This window comes from Micromesistius poutassou (assembly GCF_964030765.1).
Source record: "Micromesistius poutassou genome assembly, chromosome: 21".
NCBI classification, from domain to species: domain Eukaryota; kingdom Metazoa; phylum Chordata; class Actinopteri; order Gadiformes; family Gadidae; genus Micromesistius; species Micromesistius poutassou.
In genome coordinates, this window is record NC_140291.1 from 10,376,117 (window position 1) to 10,400,518 (window position 24,402).

General features: G+C 48.4%; 1 protein-coding gene across 1 annotated transcript in view; it reads right to left on the reverse strand.

Moving 5' to 3' along the window:
* Positions 1-8,931: 8,931 nt before the first annotated feature.
* Positions 8,932-24,402, reverse strand: part of LOC311366416 (rho GTPase-activating protein 44-like) — a 67,054-nt gene continuing 51,583 nt past the window's right edge. The window contains 11 exon segments of the mRNA XM_084485206.1: positions 8,932-9,167; positions 11,696-12,082; positions 12,564-12,589; positions 12,591-12,647; positions 15,905-16,081; positions 16,895-16,912; positions 19,253-19,433; positions 20,707-20,798; positions 21,408-21,521; positions 22,722-22,802; positions 22,934-23,015. Coding sequence (XP_084341332.1) covers positions 8,995-9,167; positions 11,696-12,082; positions 12,564-12,589; positions 12,591-12,647; positions 15,905-16,081; positions 16,895-16,912; positions 19,253-19,433; positions 20,707-20,798; positions 21,408-21,521; positions 22,722-22,802; positions 22,934-23,015 — 1,388 coding nt within the window. The 3' untranslated portion in view covers positions 8,932-8,994.

The following is a 24,402-nucleotide window of genomic DNA, read 5'->3' on the forward strand; positions in this document are numbered from 1 at the left end:
GTCCTACCTCTGCAATGTGGCGTCCTCTGGTGGCCGTCGAGAGTAACAACGCTGGTCTCAGTCGTATTATATCACAGCGAGGGATGGTTTCACGTTTCCATTTTCTTTATTTAATGACATATACGTTGTTTGAAGTCAAATGTGTGAGGCCTTTATTTTTATTTTTTTAAAAACGTTGATTTTACGTTGTAACGGACACCGTTGCCCCTCTTTCCGCGGGACTGGTTGCCTAGTTACTAATCGACTAAACACTGTCAGCCATGACTTCCAATCCGCTACGAAGTGATAAAAGTCATTTAAAAGCCTGGAACTCGTCCCTTCCAGACAGACTTTCACTGTTTGAAGAATATTACAGGACAATGAGAAAGGTTTGTGTCGGTGGCCCTCTGTGCTTTTCGGGCAAACTGCATTGCTATCATCATTTGAGTTTGAGAAAGACAATTGCATTGCAGATAAGGCCTCGGGTTAATGGGTCCATGATTCAGAAGGCTAATCACAGAAACTAGTGAAACCAATAAGTAAGATTAACAACCGTTTCCCTTAACATTTGAAACGTTACATTAGATTCATAACTGTATAGACTATAAGAACACATTACACCAGTGCACTGACTGGAGGTGTATGTATGGCAGGGATTTACAATCACTGGAAATACTTTCAAAACAAAACGTGATCCATTGTCAGAGACGCTTCTTTCTGATTCCGATGATGAGCCTAAAGACAGCGTCCTAGGAGAGCAGAGAGCTCTTCTACAGTTGGCTGTTGCTGTGGGCGTGCATAAGGCACAAACAGTGTAAATACCATATCAATGAGACCATATGAACACAAACACACACACACACACAGACAAATGTATAAGCCTGCATGCAGAAAGCCACACACAAATGTATAGCACATATACAGACAGACACACACACACACACACACACACACACACACAATATCTGTGTGTATACAACACAAGCCTGTATACAGACAGACACACACAAACACATGTATAAGCACAGATACAGACACAAACACACACACACACACACACACACACACACATGTATAAGCACAGATACAGACACACACACACACACAAGTATACACACGTTTACAAGCACACACGCACGCCCTCCACGGCGGGCAGTGTCACGTGTGTGGTGCAAGAGGTTTTTATAGCATTAGGGAGAACAATGGTTGCAGGTCTCTAGGATATAGACTTCCATGAACCAAGCGTAAACAGTGACAGGAGCCTGGCTGCCACCCACTCTGGCTGCACTCCTTCACCCGCTCACCGGGATGGAGAGACGCATGAGGAGGGAGGCCGGCGGGAGGCAGCCGGAGAAAAACAGTCTGCAAAATGTAGAGAGGGAGAAACGGGAGCCGGAGGAGGAGGTGCAGGGGACTAGTTTGTTTCACCAGTGTATGTCCCTCAGGAGGCTGACCCATTCAGAGGACGATATGGTTCGTAATGATTTCTCACATCAGGTGAAAAAGGTCAATTTCTCCTGTTTGCTGGCTAAAGCATGTTTAATGAATGGTATGGTAAAGGCTTTTGAATACTGAATTTTGAATACTAAAAAAATTGTTTCAGGGTCAAAATATGTAGGATAGCCTACATAATGACAAGTTTATTTTTGTTTCATTTGTGGTATAGATCATGTTTGTGCAAACATGTTTTTTTGTCAATGAAATGTACCAACATTTGACGATTGTAAAATGTAACAAACCACAAGTTTGTTACACACCCGCCCGCATGCGCCAGTCTGTGTGTATGTGTGTGTGTGTGTGTGTGTGTGTGTGTGTGTGATCGTCGTGTCCATCACCACCTTTGACAGCACCCAGCCTCAGCTACTCTATCTATTCTATCCTCTGGTTCCCTTTGATACCTTGTGGATGTGTTGGCGCTGCTCCCCCAAAAGCCTTCCTCTGTGTCTCCTCAGAAGTTCCTGTTACACCGGCTGATCGTCATCGCCGCCCTCCCGCAGAGCCTCGCTGACAGGGAGAAGCTGGGAGGTCAGCCAGTTCTGTTCAGAACCACCGTCTAAAAGCCCCATTAGTCATCCATCCACTCTGTGTTTTCTTTTCCAACCAGGGGATGGATGTCTTCCAATGTATCACCGAAAGAGATCCCCTTCCCTCCACTAGCATCCTAGACCACAGTGTCGCTCGTCGCTCGTCTGGCCGTGGACCATTTCCCTTAATCAATCCTTAATTGTTGTCGTCGCCCAGAGGTTAACGTTACCAGGACGTGTACATGTCTGGTTTAATGTTTTGGTTCACGTGAACCGTAATCGTAATCTCTAATAAACATCAAGAATTCATGGAATGGACAAGTTTTGCTCCTTATTTGATCCACCAAGGTCAAAACCATTTTTTTACTTTTTTACTTTTAAATTGTGAATTATCATTGACTTATTTATGTGAGCTTTTATTATGATTGAAGAGATATTGTACATTTGACGTAAAGATTCAGTTTGAGTAGCAGTCAGTACATGGGAGATACTCTGACTGAAAGACTTTTTTCCCCGGTCCTTGTTTGTCGGGAATGTTCTTTATTGCCTTCACACCTCCAACGTGTAAAACACACAACTTGTACAACTTGTAAGACCTGTGACACTCAAAGTGTCCCATAAAACAGAAGAAAAGCCAGGAAACTGCATTTCAAATGGAACGACATGTTATGTCTTGCCAGCAGGAAAAGATGTCCCTCCATCCAGATTTGTGTTTATTTCTTTATCGTCACGATAAATTGGTTGTCTTTGAATTATTTCCCTGGGTATTCAACACTAATATAAGGTCTTTCTCTGTGAAGCCCATTACGAGGATCTGAACCTGCGCCTGCAGAGGCAGCACCATGTGGAAAGCGTCAGTGGCCTTCTGTTGATGTATCCCTCCTGCCTGCTCCACGTCATTGAGGTGAGCTCGCTCCAAAACCTATCTAGGGCCTTCTGCACCTGAGAGGGAGGGTCAACCTACTAGAAACCTTGGGGGAAACCAAGACAACTCAATCTCAATGTGTTGTAAATGCTTCCAGGGTGGGGGATCGGAATGCAATATAATGCATAGAGTTGTCATGGTTTCCAAAGATTCTAGAAGGTTTATCCACCCAACCAACCAATAGGTCCGCTGGGTGATTAAGATGTAGGGTAACATTAGTGTTAAACACTCTTCTGTAAAGATAGTATATTCTGTATTGTATGTATTCTTTAATATTCTGTAAAGAATCTAACGCGTCTTCTTGTTTGTTTCCTTCTTCTAGTCTTCCTCTGAGGTATTGGTGTCTCTCTTGCAGAACCTTAAGGACCTACAAGAAGATGGGTAAGGCTCCTGTGTTTTAATTGACAACAGCAACGCATTTTACCGTGATTTATTAGGGTTATACAAGTCCATGTGTTTGATTTGATCTAAGAAAACCAGAATAAGAAAGGATATTTACCTACAAAACATTGAAGATAATGAATAATTCATTCAGAATCAATATTGCCTGTGATGACGGTGATCCAGTATAATGTTACCTATGCAATTTAACCAAATTCTGTGATTAAGTGATTATTATATAAACAAATTCAGGGAATAATAGGCTACTTAACTGGAAGTGTAAGAATTTCAGAAATAGTGTAAAGGGTAGTTACGATCGAACAAGCGACCCATTGGGCTTCCCTGGTTGCCATAGTAAGGGGATTGGAAAAACAAGTTCTGGGCCCGAATTTCTTCAATTATTGAGGTGGACAAATATGTATTCAATGTTATTAATGCCCTCTCTCCAGCCATCTGGTGGAAACTGCAAAGGTAGTTCTCATGTCACATGACCTGCCAAATAGACTCTTCCATCAGTGGAGCTACAAGGTTAGATTTGGGTCTTTTATATTTTCTCTTCGGCCAACTCATGTCTTTCTATACAATATCCAGCGTTTTTGTAGAATACATAGATGGTTGGATGGATGGATGGATGGATATTTTCTTTGATTATTCGATTGATGAATCCATCAATTATTTGATGCATAGTTTGATGTTTGATTGGATACGTCATTGATTGACTGATGGGTTGATTGAAGGTACTGACGATGCACAGCAGGCCTCTGGGAGAGGAGACTGAGGGAGAAAGTACAGACGCCCTGGTTGGCACTGTCCGCTCCTTGATTCTGAAGCTAGGCACCCACCTTGAAATAGCCAGCGAGGTGCGTAATGCGTCTGCATTAATAATACATGATAAAAACCTGAACCTGACCAGCACCTTAGGTCAGGATATGTTTTATTTATATTTAGAAATGACTTTCTCTATCACTGTAATCTAAATCAATGAAATCTAAAAAGATCTGTTTTTGTCATTTTTTGTCAGTCAAGGTCAGAAATGTATTAAAATACGATCACAAAACAACACAAATAAATTCCTTACGTGGTTCTGTGTAGACTCTGCCGGGCTCGGTTCTGGAGGAGGCTCCAGAGCTGGTGGTCCCTCAGGAGGTCCTGGTCCGTCTGCTGGGCTGTCCAGAGCTGCTGAGCCCACAGCAGTACCTGCAGACCTACCACGCTCCTCTCAACATCTGCATGGACTCTGGTAGGAGCAGCCCCCCCCCCGCCGTATGCACTCATGTAATTCATATATGATGTATACAAAATACGAGTATTTGAAGATCAGTCAGACAAACATGCAAACGCATAAACCTTGAATTATGATAATTAAGATCATCCACAATGATATGGATGATGTCTTAAGATATTTGTGTGATAAGGTTTAACAGTCAGTAAATAACTAAATACATATATTTTCTGTTTACAAGGACACGTTTTTGGAAGCAGCTGTGCCACCACAGTGTAACATTTCTGGCCTTGACGGTATGAATCCTCATGCGTGTTACTTCTACCTCCTAAAACACGTCAGATGTTATCTCGCTGATGTGACTTCATTTTCTCCTCTGTGTCGTTATTGAATTTGATCTTTACGATCAATCCAGGGTGACTCTGAGACAAATGTGTTGTACTATCTACAGATGCATTATCTGGCCTGAAGAGTTGCACCTGGGATATGGGACCTGCAATATGAGTTTGCTGTGGAATCCATGTAGTACCAATAGAGGGTGGTATTCTGTCAGATATAGTTTCTAGGTTGCCTTTTATACTGTCTGTTCCAAAGTGGATTTGCTCTGTTATCTTGTCAGTGTGTTTATTTTTTAATATATACTATTACACTTGTGATTTGCAAGACACTTTTATCCAAAGTGACAAACAGTGAATATAGATACATTTCATTTCATACAGTTACTCTGTGTGATATGCTCTGCTGCCTGGTTTATTTTGTCCCTCACGCCCAATGAATGTGTCTACAAGCAACTCAGACCAAACCACAGACGATATATATATAAAAAACATTTTAATAGGTTGAACATTCTAATGAGGCTTCTTTTTTTGATCGTACAGTACACTGTGTTCCACGTATAATTTTTCATATTTTTCATATTCATCTCTACCCGCTCAAAACGCATCCACAAAGTTTGACACAAAGGGCTCTAAAATGTTCCTTCAATCCGTAGTTTATTTCCTTTTTCTTATTTTGGCCCCAGTGAGATGTAAGAAATAAACAGTAAGAAAAGAACCGGTGATGATAGAACCAGGGGACAGTCCAGCAAACAAGTTCATGTCGCAGTTTACAGAAAACATTATCTTTTGTTTGTGTTTGTTTGTTGCTTATCACCCGATAAGTACTGGTTATGGCCTGCAGCTCGGGAAGGAATACAATTTTCATTAGGTAGCAACATACAGCATTTACAGAACTTTCTGGTGTTTGGTGAAAATGTAAACTGATCTTACATACGAAGTAACTAGTCGAGCTTTGCTTAGCATTCTGCAACTTGTCACAGACGGGGAGTGAAAGATGGCGTTTCACATGGGAGCTGCAGTGTGTATGATTCAGCTGAGGGGGAGCACAGAGTTATGTGCTGAACTTTGCACGGGTTTTTGTTAGTCTCATTTAAAATAAATACAAGCACACGTACATACTGGGCGCAAGAATGAGACATGTTTGATAGGCATGGTCAAAAGGCATGCTGCTGTTTTGTACACAGAGGACAATGTCTAACCCAAACGTTTCCCAAATTGTGCCACAACACAGTTTTATCAAATATCCCTCCCCACATTTGAAACGTAAAAACTACACTGACAAAACACAACATCCCCATGACAACCACTTACGGGGAGAACTTTTATTTTTTTACCCATGTCCACAGTACATTCCACCTATTCAATAAATAGCCTTTGATTTATTTTTTGTTTTCATCTTTAAAAGGGCATGCTTTAAAAAAATTACAATACAGGAAAATGTTTCTGGGTCTGGTGAATGCCGATCTCTGTTTAACTGAATTACTGCTCGTAAAGTTGTGTCAAATGAGTATGTACAGGCCTAAATAGTAATCCCCTTTTGTACTGGCTAACAAACAGCACAATACAGTTTTACAAAAGAGACCAAGGCTTTTAACAATGACTCGTTTCCATCATTGAAGGCTTCAAACTTCAAAAGTCTGGAAACAGTAACTGTTTTGAAGGACTATTTCACCAGGGAACTGTTTTACCTATATTAAAAAAAGAAAATGTCTGCAAATAAAATTGTATAAAATATATTTAGTCAAATCTCTTCAAATGTTTGGGTGGACACTGTTGCTGTCAGTTGTGAATGAGTAACAAACAAGGAATAAAAGATTCTGCAATTTAAATTTGTTGGTTGATGATTTTGCTCTACGCTGAATAATACTTTTTCTCTATTGTGAGCATGTGAAGTAGATTTTAATCTTGCTATTTATATAAGTGCCATACCCTATTATAATTGCTTCTGATAAATGTACAGTATTGTAGAATGTTTATCTGAAAGCTTGTGCTGAGACCAAAAAAAAGCTAAATGTGTCAAATTCAGGTGTTCCATAGTATATACTATACATGTATATATATATATATATATATATATATATATATATATATATATTTATATTTATATATATATATATATATATATATATATATATATATCCCTCTCCTCTAAGTATTTACATTTATGTACAGAGGAAATCGTATGAACAAGAGTCCTGTGAATCATGTCCAAGACAGAATGATACAGCAGCCCGGCAGCTTTGAGGCAACAAGAAGGGCTTCAAAACGGTCGACGTGGTCAGCGCACACACCAGAAACAAGTTAATGTGCCGTCGATCTGAATCAGACAGGTCCAACGCAAGGCAGACAACCACCACACACAGCGGCCGCTGCAGGAAAACATGGTTACTTATATGAATGATCTTCATATTTTGACTTTAAATTAAGGTTTCAGTGCACATAACATCCACTGAGAATTTCACAAAAGCATACGTTTTCAAAATCATGGCCGGTTCTCTGAATCCTCTCTAATGTTAACCTTTCAGGGAGTATAAAGGTTGTGACGTCACCGTGGTGACATTCTCCGTCTCTGTATCTGCGAACATCAGTGAGTTGATTTGGTCTTGCTTGGTGGTTAATCAACGACAATGACCAAGTATAAACTATTCAAAATATATCTGTATAAATACTCTCAGCAAAATAAACACTTGTACACTTTCCTGATCAAACATTGTTCCCTAGAGTTTCCTATTAACTGTCAACAGGAGAAGGATTTCCACACTGCAATGCACTGGTACAGGGGCCACCCTCTCTGCCGGCTGTGAGCTGTACCGGGGGCCAGAGGGGCCCTCCAGAGAACGGGGTCCGCTTCTTTAGACAAGCAGTAAAACTAAAGACAGGAGAGACGGCTCTGTCCACTTCCAGTTCCAGTCATGCCTCTAAGTTCAAGTCTCTTATTAGTGACGGTGTTTTCTATACTTCATACAGACATGGTTCCAGTGTGACTTCGAAACGAGGCACAGACTATTTGGATTTTTCTACAGATCAAAGCCCGGTTCTCCTCTTCCCGTATACAGTTCAATACATTCTGTGTATGTGAAGGGGTCCATAGTATACTGTCCATAGTAATCATATCATGTCCTCTGAAAATGTCCCTTATAAATAAATATTCAGTGACTGATAACCTGATTGACTACGATGGAAACACCTACAGAACATCTGTGAAAGTTTAGGTGTTCAAGCTCTCAGCGGCCAGGTCATAGTTCCTTATTACGCTCAAAAACATGCATTCCCCATTTATGTTTTACGACACCAACTGTGCAAACATCATAGAGTACAGATAGAAAACACGTCTCACACACACACACACACACACACACAGACACACACACAGACACGACTAAATACGACACGCACACAAACACGCGCGCGCGCACACACACACACACACACACAGACTTTCCAAGACACCGTAGCACACGGGCATCGCTCACAGTTAAAGGCTCAGGCGCTACTGGCGTTTGGACTGAACCGTTTCGTCTCCCAGAACCCTTTCCACTACGAGACTCCACGACGAGGACCACGGGGGGGGGGGGGGGAGGGGGGGGGGTTCTACAGATGGCTTTGAAAGATGGCGGTTAATCTTGAATGAACGCGAGACAAGAGCCCACCAGTTGGAATGACAGATGTATGCAACAATAGGCGGTTCTTCCCTCCACACAAAACAAAGTTCTGCCTGTTTCCGGTGTTCCACGTGCATGCGGTTGAAGGCAAACGTATTGTATGAGAAATCAAATAAGGCAAAAATAAAACGTCAGATAATAACGTAAATGAAATCAAAAATATACACAAATTAAAACAAAAGGATCCAGTAGACACACAACACCGATGTTGTGTTAAAATTCCCTTCGTGCAAATGTCTGAACTTATAAAAATCCTGGATACAGTGAATGAGAATGGCAGTTTTTCTATGGGTTTGAATCAAAGGTTTATTCTCCCAGCGTCATAGCTCTGTGTGCTTAAGCCGGGACGAAAGGGACCCTACGCTGGAACGTTGTGGTCGAGGGGTTTGGGAGGGTTTGTTTCGCATGCCGTGCTAGCAGTGTGGTGTTGTGATCGTGGTGGTGGGTGGGGCAGCCTGTGACGTCATAGTACTGTGCTCTCTGTCTCCTCCTCCTCCTCCTCCTCCGACTCCAACGCCTTGCTGCAGGTGGTCTGGACGATGGCGATGGAGTTCCTGTAGGGGGCGATGAGGGGCTCATCAAAAATACCGTCCAGCTCCACATTTATGACGGGGATATCCAGGTTGCAAAAAGAATCTGGGCCGGGCGGAAACAGGAGAAAAATAAAATCAAAGAAGAAAACAGGGAGAGAGAGAGAGAGAGAGAGAGAGAGAGAGGGAGAGAAGAGAAATGGCATTAGTACATGAATAAACATAATACATTCATGCTTAACACTGTCCGTGTTCTGCCTCGGAACACAACATCTAAACTCCACGGCGATGCACAGGCAAGTCATCAGGAAACAAGTCAGCAAACCGGGATGCCGGCGCAGGCCCCTGCTCGTGTATCAAATGACCCGGACGTCCCTGCGGTCATCATACATCCACAGGCGCTGCCTCCTGGATCTGACCATGGGGACAATGGTGACATCCAGGGATGAGGACCAGGTGGGGGGTGGGGTATGGGACACACACAGCGAGGGGGGGGGGCACTCCCCAAGGATCAGCGGTGTGGGGGGGGGTGGGGGGTGGGGGACGGGGACGGGGGGAGTGGGGTGGAGAGAACGGGAGTGAGGCTGTTTGTTAAACGGAAAGTCAATCTGAGGGGGGGGGGGGGGTGCGTCTCGATCGGGATCCAGGGGTCACTGGGAAACGTGGTCGCACAGCGGGGGACGCTCTGTTCAGTGGACGGCCAATGAGAGCCATGCATCGCGTCGGCCACCATGCAGACGGGAGCGCGGCAGTGTGCGTTAGTGGAGTGAAACCCAGCCGTTATATATAGATCCATACATCGCCCGCATGTACACAGCTATATACAACAAGGTGTGGCCGGAGAGGGGGGGAGGTTGCTCAAAGGTGCGTTGACGATGGATCAGCTTCTGTCTATACTCCCTTTATAGTGCCGGCGGCGCCAGGGGAGGTGACGGGCCCAGCCGCTTGTCAGCGGAGATCACTCCGACTCCCGAGTGCTGAGATAAGACGCTATGCTATCTCAGAGAGAGGAGCCGTGATCAACATTTGCTGCTTTGCTTGTCTGACCAATGGACTTTTGGACCCAAGAATTGATAACAGGAAGCCGGGTTCGTCTTTAAAAGGAAACCAAAACCCCTGCTGGGGCTAGTCTCCGCCCACTCACTGTCACGTTTAGGTAAAAGGGCGTTCTTGCTGCCCGCGTGTCTATATTGCTGTTCCAGGTTGGGCTGTCACCCCTCCCTACAATCTGATTTGGGGTGGGGGGTCGCCCGAATGGTTGATAGACGATACCTGGTAACCAAACACAGCAAATAACTCTTATCCAACGTCTTGGATTTTGAATTGAAGTTGAGATTTGGACCGGCATCAACTACTACTATCACTTTTCATCAGGTTTTGGTTTCCTTCAACAATAGAAAACGTGTAAGACATGTGGCCCTTGTTCTGGAGCAGTTAGAATATTGATCCAAAGTCTTTCTTTAAGCAAACGTTAACTAGTTTGGAGTGTGCTGGCCAGCCACATTTAGTCAGATGGAGATGGATGGATGCCATGTGCATGTGTGTGCATGTGTGTGTTTGATTATATGTATGTGTGTGTGTGTGTGTGTGTGTGTGTGTGTGTGTGTTTATAGACCTATCTCTGTATCTGTGTGTGTTTGCATGTGTGTGTGTGTGTGTGTGTGTGGCGCAAGTGTTTCTGCTTGCATGTGTGTGTGTGTGTGTGTTAACGTGTATATACATGTATCTGTATTTCTGTATCTGTCTGTGCATATGTGTGTGTGTGTGTGTGTGTGTGTGTGTGTGTGTGTGTGTTTGCGCAAGCATTTGTGCACGAGCATTTGTGCTTCGGTGTGTGTGTTTATGTGTACAGTATATACATGTATCTGTATATCTGTATATGTGTGTGTGTGTGTGTGTGTGTGTATGTGAATGTGTGTTTATGTGCGTGTGTGTGCGCATTTGACACTATGGGTGCGGGGAGCAGGGTGGGACAAGGTGAAGGGCAAAGGGGGGAGGCTTCACGTAATGCTGTCTCCTTCTTACCCTAAAAAGTCCCTCTCACAAACAGACTCACACTGAACCTCTGGCCTCAAACCGCTGTAGACGGAGAAATAACCAGGCCGACAAGCGGAGGAAGAAGAAGAAGAAGGAGAAGAGAAGAGGATGAGAGATAGAGAGTTAGAACCGGTGGTGCCGCGCAGGGAGACACCAGCCCTGGTGGACGCCCGTCACAGCTCAACACAACCGGACATGGTTTGCCCTGGTGTCATTCTGTAGGCATTGGCTTTATTCCTATACCCCCTTGTGGTGCGTGACTAGTCTTGTTAAAAAATAAGGTTGATAAAGAAAACAGATTTATAAAAAGGTGTTAAAAGATATGTAACTCCACCATTCATTAAAAAAAAGAAAGAAAGATAATCCTCCAGACGGTGTATTGCTTTTAGGATAGTGCCGGAAGAGTCCACCTGATTATATACAACATTTCTTAAAATAAAGAAGAACTCCGAATACATCAAAACAGATCAAAACCCTTCGTACTCCGTGTTTAACAATAGCAGCTGTGGTGACCCGACCCTCCCCTCTGACTAGCGGCGTGTTCAACCCGGCCGGCGCCTGGTGCACCGCGGGGGGGTGGGGGGGGGGGGGCCTCACCTGTGGACATGCTCTCCCCAGGGGACAGCCCGTCCAGCAGGCCGGGGGACGTCTCCAGGGGCTGGGGGCTGGAGCCCGGGGTGCTGGGCGGCTGGGGCGGGGGCAGGTTGGGCCTCGTCCGCGGGGGCTTGGGGGTGGGCCGGGCCTTGGTCAGGGTGCCCCCCAGCGACGGGGGCGAGGGGAGCGACTGGGTGGTGACGGAGCTCTGGAAGTGTCCCGGGGTGGCGATGGTGGCGTAGCCCTGGGGGTAGCTGAAGCTGTAGGGCGAGGGCGTGCTGGGCGGGGTGGGGGACAGGCTGACCGGGGAGGGCTGGCCCGTGGACTGGTCGGACATGGCCCCCGACTGGCAGTAGGGCACTTTGGGGGGGATGGGGGCCAGCTTCCTTGCTGGAGGAGTAGATAGTAGATAGAGGAACGTTAATCACACACACACACACACACACACATACATAGACTCACATAGCACACATACTCACACATAGACACACACACACACACACACACACACACACACACACCACAAGCATTATACTGCTAGTAATTGTATAAAAAGTAACCACTATGTTTACTTGTACGCTTTTGCAACGCACATGAATTTGTTTATTAATCTTCTCTTGTAGTAAAAGCGATACCATCTTACTTTATTTATCCCGAGGGAAATTATTGTGCAGCAGTTGCAATACAAAGTACGTTTTAGAGCAAATACATACAGCGCAAATATGCAAGTAAACAATTCAATTTAAGAGTAAAATAGTAAAAGTGCTATGCTTTGTGTTCAAATCACTCGGCCGAAACGCACAAGGCGTAGTGGAGGTGGTGTTTCGCTCCTCTGCTCCTGAGCTACACCTCCTCCCCTCCACCCGCTCACCTCTCCTGACGGTGCAGGGGCTGTGCCGGACCCTGCATGCCCTTCTGGCCGATCACGGGAGAGAGCTCCTTGTTCTTCAACGTACTAATGGGTTGGGGGGGGGGGGGGAGATGTGGGGGGAAGGGTGGAGGAGGAGAAAAATCCACATGAGCCACATGAGCCAAGGAGTCCCTCTCATCACACTCCTGTTTATCTCAGCCGTTCTGGGTGGTTCTGTGTTTGCTACCCAGGGCCGGACCACAGCGTAAAAGACCCCCGGAACGTGAAGCCTTGCGAAGACAAACATCTGGTCTGATATTGCGGCAGTGCAGAGCAGAAGCAGATTGAAAATCCCAAGTCAAACCCTTGCGGTTTAATGGAGTCTGTGTGTGTGTGTGTGTGTGCGTGCGTGCGTGCGTGCGTGTATGTGTGTGTGTGTGTGTGCCTTTTATGGTGAAGACAGCAGTCAGAATGCCAATGAGCAGAAAGCCTGAAGGTCGAAAACATAACCGATTTCTAGCATAAGAATTATGGCTAGCTCCTAGCTCCTAGCTCCTAGCTCCTAGCTCCTAGGTCCCGATGGAGCTGAACCAGAGGAGCGTGTGGCGGTTGGGCGGAGGGCCGATGGGCTGCTGGGAGGAGGATCTGGGAGGAGCTGAAATGTGGAGCGCACCCCAAAAAACGAGACGTTGGGCTGCGTTCCAATACCACAGGTCAAAAAAAAAAAAATATATATATATATTTCAAATTGTGTTATTTCACCTTGTGCTTCCTCATCTCCTGATCGCTGAGGACTCAAGCTGCTATGGGGCTTCTACCACTAAGGAGTGAGGACGGAACCGGGCCCCGCTGCGACGGCTCATTACCGCCCACCGCTGCGACGGTGGTGCTCACCCAAAGCTCTGAATTTCCTTGGTTGCCTAGCAACAGGCTCAGGCAGAAGATGCCCGCATCCACAGGGCGGCAAGGCCCTGCCGCTAGGCGGCTATGAAATGAAAGATGGATTTGATAAGGGAACCGTTTATAGGGAGGTCTACGTCTCCGGCGTGGCCCAGTTTCGCACATGAAACGTAAAAGCTGAAGGAAATAAACTTTTTACCAACGGTATACCAACGGGAGTGACAGTCTACAGCCCCCCACCCGTCCCCCTCCCCCCACCCCCCGTCTCCTTCCTTCCTCTGTGTGGGGGCGTCACTGAACGCGGCTCTGTGTGTTTTTGCGGTGTGGGAATAGCGGGTGCCGTAGTTACCTAGTAAGCATGGCTCCTCTGTCTCGGCTACAGGCACATGCGGCCCAGGGAGGAGGGGCCGAGGGGGGCGGGGCGCTGGGAGGGGGGGGGGGCTGGGAGAGACCCGGGCGGGGGGGGGGGGAGGTGGTGGTGGTGGTGGTGGTGGTGGTGGTGGCGGGTCTGCACCAGAGGGGTCTTAACGTACGGGGGCGGGCCGCCGGTCTCAGGCGGCGGGGTCACGCGGGAGGAGGGGGCGGCGCACAGGGAGGCCTGGCGGGGCAGGTGGAGGGAGCTGGGCTGCCTGGGGTTGGAGTTGATGTCCAGCTGCTGGGGGAGGAGGAGCGGGGGAGGGGTGTAGGCGGCCCAGCGGGGCGGGGGAGGCGAGGGGCCCCCGGGGCGCCCGCCGGAGGAGGAGGAGGAGGAGGAGGAGGAGGAGGAGGTGGGGTGGTGGTGGGGGTGGGGGTGGGGTTGGGGTTGGGGTTGGGGTTGGGGAGGGGGCGGAGGGGGAGGGCAGGGGGAGGAGGAAGAGAAGGAGGAGAAGGAGGAGGAGTAAGGATAGGGGGGAGGGGGCCTCTCCTCCTCGGGGGAGGGGTAGGCATAGCAGGGGTCCGACCAAGCAGAGGACGCATCCTCCGAGCTGCAATGATAAACAGGATCAATGGTTTCACGGGACACCAGGCGGTCAGCAGATATGTTAAGACGTACGTGCACGCTGTGGTTTTGCTCAGTGCACATTCAAGTGTTGGTTCCACGGGGGGGGGGTGGGGGGGGGGGGGCGGGGCGGGGGGGGGGGGGAGAGGACGGGAATACACCCAAACACCACCCAGTTAGGGGGACGGGGGGGGGGGGACGGGGGAGACGCACGAGGTGTGGGAGACGGGGCAAGAAACAGGAAGTAGTGCTCCCGAGAGGTGTATATTCAGAGCATAACAAACCAAGGAGATGAAGGGAGGAAATAAAAGTGTCACCTGGTCCACTGCAGCGGTGTGTGACTATGCGCCGAGAAGCTTCTAATGACGCCAGCGCTGCTGATGGGGGGGGGGGGGAAACAGAATTCATGCACATGCAGCGACCTCACAGCTCCCCGCGAACTCTGGATGAACTCCTGGATGAGGATGAACTTTGAGCATAACAGCCCCCCCCACCCATCCAGCCCCCCCCCCCCCCCCGCCCCCGCCCCCCCCCCACCCCCCCAACGCCATCAGAACTCGTTGACAGCGGACAGATTATGCGGCGACATCTGACGGTTTACCCACGCGCGGTAACTAACCTCGAGCGATGCGACTACTGACTTCACAGGACCCGGTGATGAGACACACACACACACACCCACACACACACACACACACACACACACGCACAGACTCACCCGCACACGCACACACACACACACACACGCCGTGCGAACACACATGCACACACACACACACACACACACAAACACACACACACTCTTGCGCACACGCAAAAACACACACACACACACACACACACACATGCAGACAGATGCGCAGACTCGTGGGCACACGCAGACCGTGGCGCACACACACCTGCACACACACACACACACACACACACACACACACAGACATACACACACAGATGCACACACACACACACACACACTCAGACACTAACACACACACTGAAACACTCACACACACACACACACACACACACACACACACACACACACAAGAAGAATATCCACATCTAAAGCATGAGGAGCAACATGTCAGGACATCATGGAACGGCATGCTTTGGCTGCTATTGAACCACAGGGGGCACACAGAGGTGAGGAGCTGGCACCGGGGGGGCGGTCAACTGTCAGCGTGTCACAGACATGTCAACACGCGTGGGTGTAATAAGTGGGTGGGTGGTGGGGGGGCCGGTGGTGGGGTGGGGGGGGCGGTAAGAACAGACGAGGCTGTTTTCGGTTCTCAGGCCGGGGGAAAAATACCACACTGAGCAGCACAAGGAGGAGGGGGGGGGGGGGTGGTGGTGGGGTGGCGGGGTGAAGTGTGGCAGGGGCGTGGGGGGCCGTGTGAGGGGGGTCGGGGGGTCGGCGGGTGACGGGGGGGGGGGTCGATCGGGGGATGGGGTGGGGGGGGGTATAAGGCGGTGAAAGCCTTACCTGCTAGTGGGGGGCGGGGTGGGGGAGGGGGGCCCAGCGGCAAAGCCCCCCAGGTACTCGGGGGCGAGCGCGTCAAAGGGCGGGGTGGGGGGGTGCGCGCCCGGCGAGGCGTTGCGCGTGGCAGACGACGAGCCCCTGCGCGACACCCACGAGGTGTCCATCACCCTGACACCCATGCTGCAGGAGGAGGGTACAGAGATGCACAAGCCAATCAGATTCACGGGATGGGAGGAGGAGGAGGAGGAGGAGGAGGAGGAGGAGGAGGAGGATGAGGAGGTGGAGCAGGGGGAGCCTGGAGGTCCGGTTGTGAAGACCGGACACCGTGTGCCGCCGTGCCTCTCACTCTAAGAACACTAAACAGAGCTTGACCCCTGGCCCCTAGATTAGTGTCCGTGGAGATATTATTCACAGTGAACAAAATACACACAAGGAACGACAACGCTTGCTGGCGCGTGTTTGAGAGTGAAATTTAAATTAAGATCACTGGCGATCATCTCTGATTCAAACATCAGCAAACATATTTTGGCATTTCAAATCAAATGACAGCGACACAATGTTAACATGAAAATGACCTCATGCTTCACGTGCAGAAGACACATGTCGACAGACTGATGTGTGTGTTACAATCTGCTTTCGGGGAAATCTTTTTCAGGAAACGAGCGACTCTTCTAGTCTATCAGCCCGCACTTGTTCTCAAAACAAGTCTTTCCAGGGGCCGGCCCGACCGCTGCACAGACTGAGTGAACACAGATGAAAGGCTGGCCTTGTTCCTGAAAGCAGGAAGCAGTCGCTCTTGACAACAACGGTCACTCCGGTGACAGTGGGTTGAAACCAGGGTTTTCTCCCTGTGAGTCAGACAGACTCATGAGGACAGAGGTGCCACATGACAGAGTCTTTCAACATGCGAAGGGGAGTGGGGGGGGGGGGGGGGGGGGGGGTATCGGATGGGTCTGGGAGGTGAGGTGAGAGAGTGAAGAATAAGTACAGTACCTTTGTATCTTCCTAATGCTGCCGTCGGTAGCGGGAGAACAGAGAGAGGAACAATCGTGACTGGCGGTGTAACAAACCCTTCCCCCCGGCCAGGCATTCATTCAGTGTTTATCTGAATGTGTATGGCATGACTCCAGACAGAGATACACACTACAAATGCTTCATTTCCCATAAGCACCGGCCCCACATCGACAACCAGAGGACACAACGTCACATCCCCCTTCACACCACACCTTCCAGTTAGCCGAGGGCCACAGGTGGAGGACCTGCATCCAGCCGCGGCACAGCAGGGTGCATCACGGGGGGGGGTTTGCCAGACAGGAGGGGTGAGTACTGGATGGGTGAGTCATGCTGAGCGTAACAAGCGGAGAGATTCAGGGGAAGCGCTGAAATGTTGTATCCCCGGGGCGCCGTCAAAACACTTCAAATCCGGAGAGCAAATTATCGCTCCATTTAGCACTAATTAGGTCAGCGAAGCTCTGCTTCTCTGAGCCCAAATACCTCGAGAAAGAGGCTTCCGTCTACAGCCTCTTCAATTCAGAGTGGTGGGGCTGCATGTGATGAATGCACGGTTGATATTGACAAATCCAAAGTCACACTGGATTAAACAGAGTTGAGAAACAAATCCTCAAATTGCTGATGGTCAAATGAATCAAGACCAAAATAGTGTGATATCACAGGGATCTCAGGGATTCTTCTGATGTTTTTGTCAATGCATGATTTGAAATATGAAGCACATTTCAGGGTGTTCTAACCAACTAGACTGCATCAAAATGTGTTTTTGTTTGGTTATAGAGAGTATATGTAATTGTATATATTGTATAGCTCACTTTTAGCAATGCTAGGCGAATGGGCGACAGAGCTGAAGCTACATACATATGGCGTTTGTGGTTTTAATACCCAAGCCCACAGCCCAGTATAATTCAATCTCCAGCCCTTTCAAAGTGTACATTCAAGATCAGAATGGAGATCTGTAATGACCTACTCCAGTGGGTCATGTAGCACTGAATAGGATGTATGTGATACGCAGAGTTAAGTGATGCATTCACTATATTTGATTCTATCCAAAATAATAAAGGACAAAAAATTATGTGTTAAGTAAATTGTTACTGATCTTCAACGTCCTTTAATGTTCTTCAAAAAACTGACTCAAGAAAGGAGAAGTGCTATTGATCTGGCCAATCACAGGCCCAGACAGGTTTAATTAGCTAGCTCTTATGTAGTTCCTGGATCCCACGCAGCTCAGAGTGCTAGCCTGTCCAGATAACACCATGGTGGTATTAAAGAGGCAGAGTGCGAGAGAGAGCAACAGAGAGAGAGGAAGGGAGAGAGAGAGAGAGAGAGAGAGAGAGGAAGAGAGAGAGAGAGCAGCACAGAGAGGAATGGAGAGAGAGAGAGCGCGAGCAATAGAGAGAGATGAAGGAAGAGAGAGAGAGGGAGCTTGAGCGAGGGAGAGAGCGAGAGGAGCAAGGAGGAGAGAGAGAGAGAGAGGTTGAAATTCGACTGAGATGGCAATGGAGAGAGAGAGAGAATCAGAGAGAGAAACAGAGATTAATATCTTAAGACTAAATCCTCCTCTGCAGCTCTGTGGTGGGCATATTCTTCACTTCACAGACCATATCACCTTGTTTCTATGAGCTTAATCCCTCCTTTTGTTGATATGTCTCTCTCTCACACTAGATCTATCTATCATTCTACCCCTCTGTGTCTGTCTCCCTCTCTCAAAATAGATCTATCTGTCGCTCTACCGCTCTGTGTCTGTCTCTCTCTCACACCACTAGATACCTCTGTCACTCTACCTGTCTGTGTCAGTCTCTCTCTCACACAAGGTATATCTCGCTACTTTTCTCTGTCTTCCTGCCTCTCTCTCTCTCTATCAAAGGGGAAAGGAGATAGGTAGATAAACAGCGATGCGAGAGCTCACCACTCACTTTCTGACAAGATATCCCAAATCTTACACAGTCTGGGATAAAATACAGACCAAACCGGCGAAACACTCTCAACATTCTCATTAATAGATTATAGACGCTATCTTTTTACGATAATAATCATATTTTCTTCTTTAAAGATAAGGTAGGCAGTTTATCTTAAAAAATATTTTTTGTCATACTTCCCGACAGCAGTCAAAAAACAGACAAAAACTGACAAATATCTGTTGCTGTCGCAAGGCCTGTAATAAACTCATAAATCCAATCCTTTAATCTGGCCTAAATTAGATTAATGGATGGCCTACCTGCCGGTCTGTCTACCACCTGTGCGCACTCTGCCTGTGCACTCATTGTGCATGATAGGAGCATTCTCCAAGGCTAGGCAGACCTATCACTGAAGCTAGCCCGCGGGCGTGGCCTGCTGTCTTACCCATCCTTCTTGTAGAACTCCAGCATCATGTTGTCGGTGGCGACGCTGAGTGGGCGTCGGCTCTGGTCGTTGTGCCGGCGCTCGCTGAGCTCCATGTCCGGCGAGGGCATGGAGCTGTAGTTGGCGTTGTGGTTGGTGTGCACCGGGCTGCCATAGTTCCCCGTCACGTTGAACTCAATCTCTGCAGAAGGAGGAGGAGGAGGAGCAGGAGGAGGAGCAGGAGGAGGTGAAGGAAGAGGAGGAGGAGGAGGAGGTGGAGGAGGTGGAGGAGGTGGAGGAGGTGGAGGAGCAGGAGGAGAAGGAGGAGGAGAATGAGGTGGAGGAGGAGGAGGAGGAGAATGAGGAGGAGGAGCAGGAGGAGGAGGAGGAGGAGGTGGAGGAGGCAGAGGAGAAGGAGGAGGAGAATGAGGAGGAGGAGCAGGAGGAGAAGGAGGAGGAGGAGGAGGTGGAGGAGGAGGTGGAGGAGGCAGAGGAGAAGGAGGAGGAGAATGAGGAGGAGGAGCAGGAGGAGGAGGAGGAGGAGCAGGAGGAGGAGGTGGAGGAGGAGGAGGTGGAGGAGGAGGTGGAGGAGGCAGAGGAGAAGGAGGAGGAGAATGAGGAGGAGGAGCAGGAGGAGGAGGAGGAGGAGGTGGAGGAGGAGGTGGAGGAGGCAGAGGAGAAGGAGGAGGAGAATGAGGAGGAGGAGGAGCAGGAGGAGGAGGAGGTGGAGGAGGTGGAGGAGGAGGCAGAGGAGAAGGAGGAGGAGAATGAGGAGGAGGAGCAGGAGGAGAAGGAGGAGGAGGAGGAGGAGGAGGTGGAGGAGGAGGAGGTGGAGGAGGAGGTGGAGGAGGCAGAGGAGAAGGAGGAGGAGAATGAGGAGGAGGAGCAGGAGGAGCAGGAGGAGCATGAGGTGGAGGGGGAGCAGAAAGCGGAGGTGGAGGAGAAGGAGGAGAAGAATGAGGAGGAGGAGCAGGAGATGGAGGAGGAGGAGGTGGAGGAAAAGGAGTCGCAGGAGGAGGAGGTGGAAAGAAGAAGAAGGAGGAAGAGGAGCAGAAGGAGGAGGAGAAGGAGGAGGAGGTGGAGGAGGAGGAGCAGGAGGGGATGGAGGTGGAGGAGTAGGAGGAGGTGTAGGAGTAGGAGGAGATGAAGGAGGTAGAGGATGAGGAGCAGAAGGATGAGAAGGACGAGGAAGAGTACAGGGCAGCGTAAGAAGAGTCATGTTGTTGTAGTCTGAGAAGATGCTGATTGTGTTTTTATTGTGAGGCAGGTTGCCATGTGGGTCAAGTCCTCGCTGTCTAGTTTGCTTCTCTTGCGTTATGAAAACGGGTGGTTTAATATATAAAATGTGCTTTCAGCCATACTAAGCAGCTAGCTGAATTATCCTTTTTTTAAAGGAGCGGATGAGGGAACCAATATGGCCCTGGGTGCCAACTGCGATGATAGCCAGGAAATAGAATGGAACACGTCCTGCTCACCCCCGGGATACAAGCTGTCGGCGTGCTGGATGATGGGCTCGATGATGCCGACGATCTGCAGGGAGACCGTGGTCATCATCTCAGTGATGTTACTGCAGGGGGGGCGCACAAGGGAGGAGAGAGGGACAGATATATGGATTTAGAGAGAGAGAGAGAGAGAGAGAGAGAGAGAGAGAGAGAGAGAGAGAGAGAGAGAGAGAGTATGCTAGTTATCTATATAAGGCTGGAGTGTCCAAGCAGCTTTCTGCCATCAAAGGACATTTGTAGCGCAGCATGCCTAATGCAATTTCACAGTGTAACATTTAGAAAAGCTAACACTTCAGGCACAAATTAAAGTTAGAAAGTGATAAGCGTGTTTAAAAGATTGACCAGTTGTCAGGAATAAGTCTTCCTAAAGCGTCATCATCATGGCTATAAGATGACATCTGAGGGACAGACTCTGTTAGGGCAGACAGAGCTGCTGAGTCTTTCTGAATACCACATATCAGTATGCAAGCTTTAGGATATGCAACCCCTTAAAAGTAGTAGTAGTAGTAGTAGTAGCATTTCAACAACTTGAACCGACTTTTCAAAACTATCTCACATTCAATCGTACACAATCCTCCACAAAATACATGAACAGCAAACATGGCAGCAACGCGGCCTCTCCCCTGTCCTGTGGCGTGTGGCGTGAGGGAGTATGACAGACGGTCCGGCCGTACCCTTCGCTGTGCGTCCACAGCAGGTTTGGGCCCAGCACTATGGCGATGTTCCCAGGGGTCATCTTGTTGTCATCTTGGTACTCTGTGAGCTTGGACAGGAATTTGATCAAGTACCTGTTGGGGAAAAGGAAGGATATACATTTAAATGATTGTATTCATTTAGAATTCGTATAAATAATGATTCACTTCAACTCAAGTCAGAGAAGGATTATTTTTCTAGTAGGAACACTTGTGTAGAAAGTTTCAATAAACATCAGGGCAATACAAAGTTCACTAACGATAAAGACATAAACACAACAGCTGTACTCTCATTCATATTTTCACATCTCCTGCATCGCATATCTGCATCAGATATGCGATGTTACAAAAAATGAACTACAATAACAAGCGCATCTGATTTGCAGCATCTCCAAACTAAATTGGGCCAGTGGGTTGCTCTGTGGTTCCCAGAATGCATCTGGCCTGATGACTCAAAGTTGGGCCCACAGCTCACTGAACATCAGGCGGCGAGCAGAGCCCAATTGCAGGTCTAACAGGTTCCGACTGAGCAGGGTGCCGCAGAAGTAGGCAGAGAGACGCCCCCCATTTGTGAGATTTGGGGATGACATTGACAAGAGCTGCAGTAACTCTCTTCTTCTCGCCCGCTCGGTCCCTCTCTCTCTCTCTCGCTCTCTCTTTCACTTATCCCGCTCCAGTCATCTCTCTCTCTGTCTGTCTGGCTGGCTGTCATCTCCGGGCGCACATTCTCCTCCCCTCCTCTCTTTTGATCCGCGAGAGGACCCTCAGCAACATCACTCAAAGTGCTCCCTCGTTCTCCAGGCAGAAACGCAAACAAGCGCTCCATCATTCTCCAGGCAGAGACACACAGGCGCTCCATCATTCTCCAGGTGAACACCGGAGAATAAAGACTGGCGTGTTCCATCGCTCCACATCCTCAACCTTAAAGTCGCCCTTTCTTCTGCTGAAGGGAGTTCAAAATCCTCCTCCCAAAAATGTAGGCCCTTGTTGTCACACAGAAGGTGTGAAGACTTTGATACGTTCGGCTGTGTTTTTCAGCTGCTGCTGCTGACATGAAGGGAGCCAGACGATATTCAGGGTTCAAAGGTCAGGGTTCAAAGGTCACCCTCGCTCTGTCGCGTACCGCAGATTTGTGTGCATCACGACGGCGGCATGGAGAAGAAAAGGGCTGGAGGTAGACAGGGAGAGGAGGTGGTGAAGAAGGAAAAGGAAGGGAGGGGAGGGATGAGAAGAGGAGCTGGAGAGGGGAAGAGGAGGTGGAGAGAGGAAGGTGTGGAGGAGGAAGGAGTGACTCACTTGAAGTTGTTGGCGTTGGCTGGGGGGAGTTTATCACAGGTGAGTTGCAGGGCCAGCTTTCTCTTGTCCTGGTCTTGGATACTGCGACACAGAGACACAGACGCAAGTATAGTGAAAATAGTGACTGGAGGAAATGGAGGGTTAGTCAGTGGGGGGCACATGATGATAAATATTAGGATAGTTGTATTATGAAAAAGAAACAAGCTACTCACTTGGACGACTGAATCCATTCATCATACAGTTCAAAGGTCATCAATGGCTCCGGCAGCTCTCGTAAATAGGACTTCAAAGCCCCTGGTGGAGGAAAGGAGCTTTAATGTACACGCTGCCGGTGTAGACACTGCATGTTAGAATGCAGACACACACATGGGACATACAACACGAGCGCTGTGTGTCAGCGGGCCACACAGAGGAGAGGATGGGAGCCTGGGAGGATTAGAGTGAACCACAAGCAGGAGACAGCTGTTATCCAATCAGACGCTCCGAGGCTCCACTCAGCAGCACCCAGTGAACAGAGCAAACAGCAAACAGCTATGTTCTACTACTGTCTCCACGTAGAACATAGAACTACTGGGGTACTGCCTGTCCTCATGGGCTGATGGCACAACGTTGAACATGGAAACACACCTGATGCAAGCCGTTCTTGATATCCTGTTTGTGCATTTAGTTTATAGACAGCAGACAGTAGATATTAATGTATATTGTAAGGTCACCGCTCAGCACACGTTGAATTTGGTTGCGCACGCAGTCTTTTTATGATGCGGTGTGTCACCATAGTTTTTCAATGATGCAGTGCATTGAGTTACAGCGAACACTATGATGTGAAGCAATACGTTCAGGGTCTATCTTGGCTCTGGCTCTTTCAGTGATCATGGGTTACTTCATCATTCTGTCATCTGCTAACTTCAATGACTTCAAGGAAGAAGGACGCTGAAGGATGAATGTCCAAACTAAGACATGAATGACTTATGACCACTGTCTCCCAAGACCATGACATGACATGTGTGTGTGTGTGTGTGTGTGTGTGTGTGTGTGTGTGTGTGTGTGTGTGTGTGTGTATGTGCGTGTGTGAGTGTGTCTGTTAGTCTGCATACGTGTTTGCGTGTTTTTGTGTGTGTGTGTGTGTGTGTGTGTGTGTGCGTGTGTGAGTGTGTCTGTTAGTCTGCATACGTGTTTGCGTGTTTGTGTGTGTGTGTGTGTGTGTGTGTGTATGTGTGTGTATGTGTGTGTATGTGTGTGTTTGTGTGTCTGTTTGTGTGCGTGTATGTATGTGTGTATGCGTGTTTGTGTGTGTCTGTGTGTCTGTGTCTGTGCGTGTCTTTTTGTATGTGTAAGTCTGCGTGTGTGTGTGTGTGTGTGTGTGTGTGTGTGTGTGTGTGTGTGTGTGTGTGTGTGTAGTGCCATGTTCTGTGTGACAGGGCTCAGCACACACATTAACTGTACAGTTATTACAGCTCTTAGACCTGAGGGGAGGCTTCTCCGTAGTAATTAGATCTTGTTAGACCGAGGCCCGCTGTTTCTGATATGATGCGTTTAGACGTTGCGTTGGGAACATGGAAACATAGTGACATGCCTACATGCCCTCAAAACACACACACAACCCACACACATGCACACACACATTAGTTAGTTTGGGAATAGAAACACAGAAAAACCCACACACATTTGCACACACCATGAC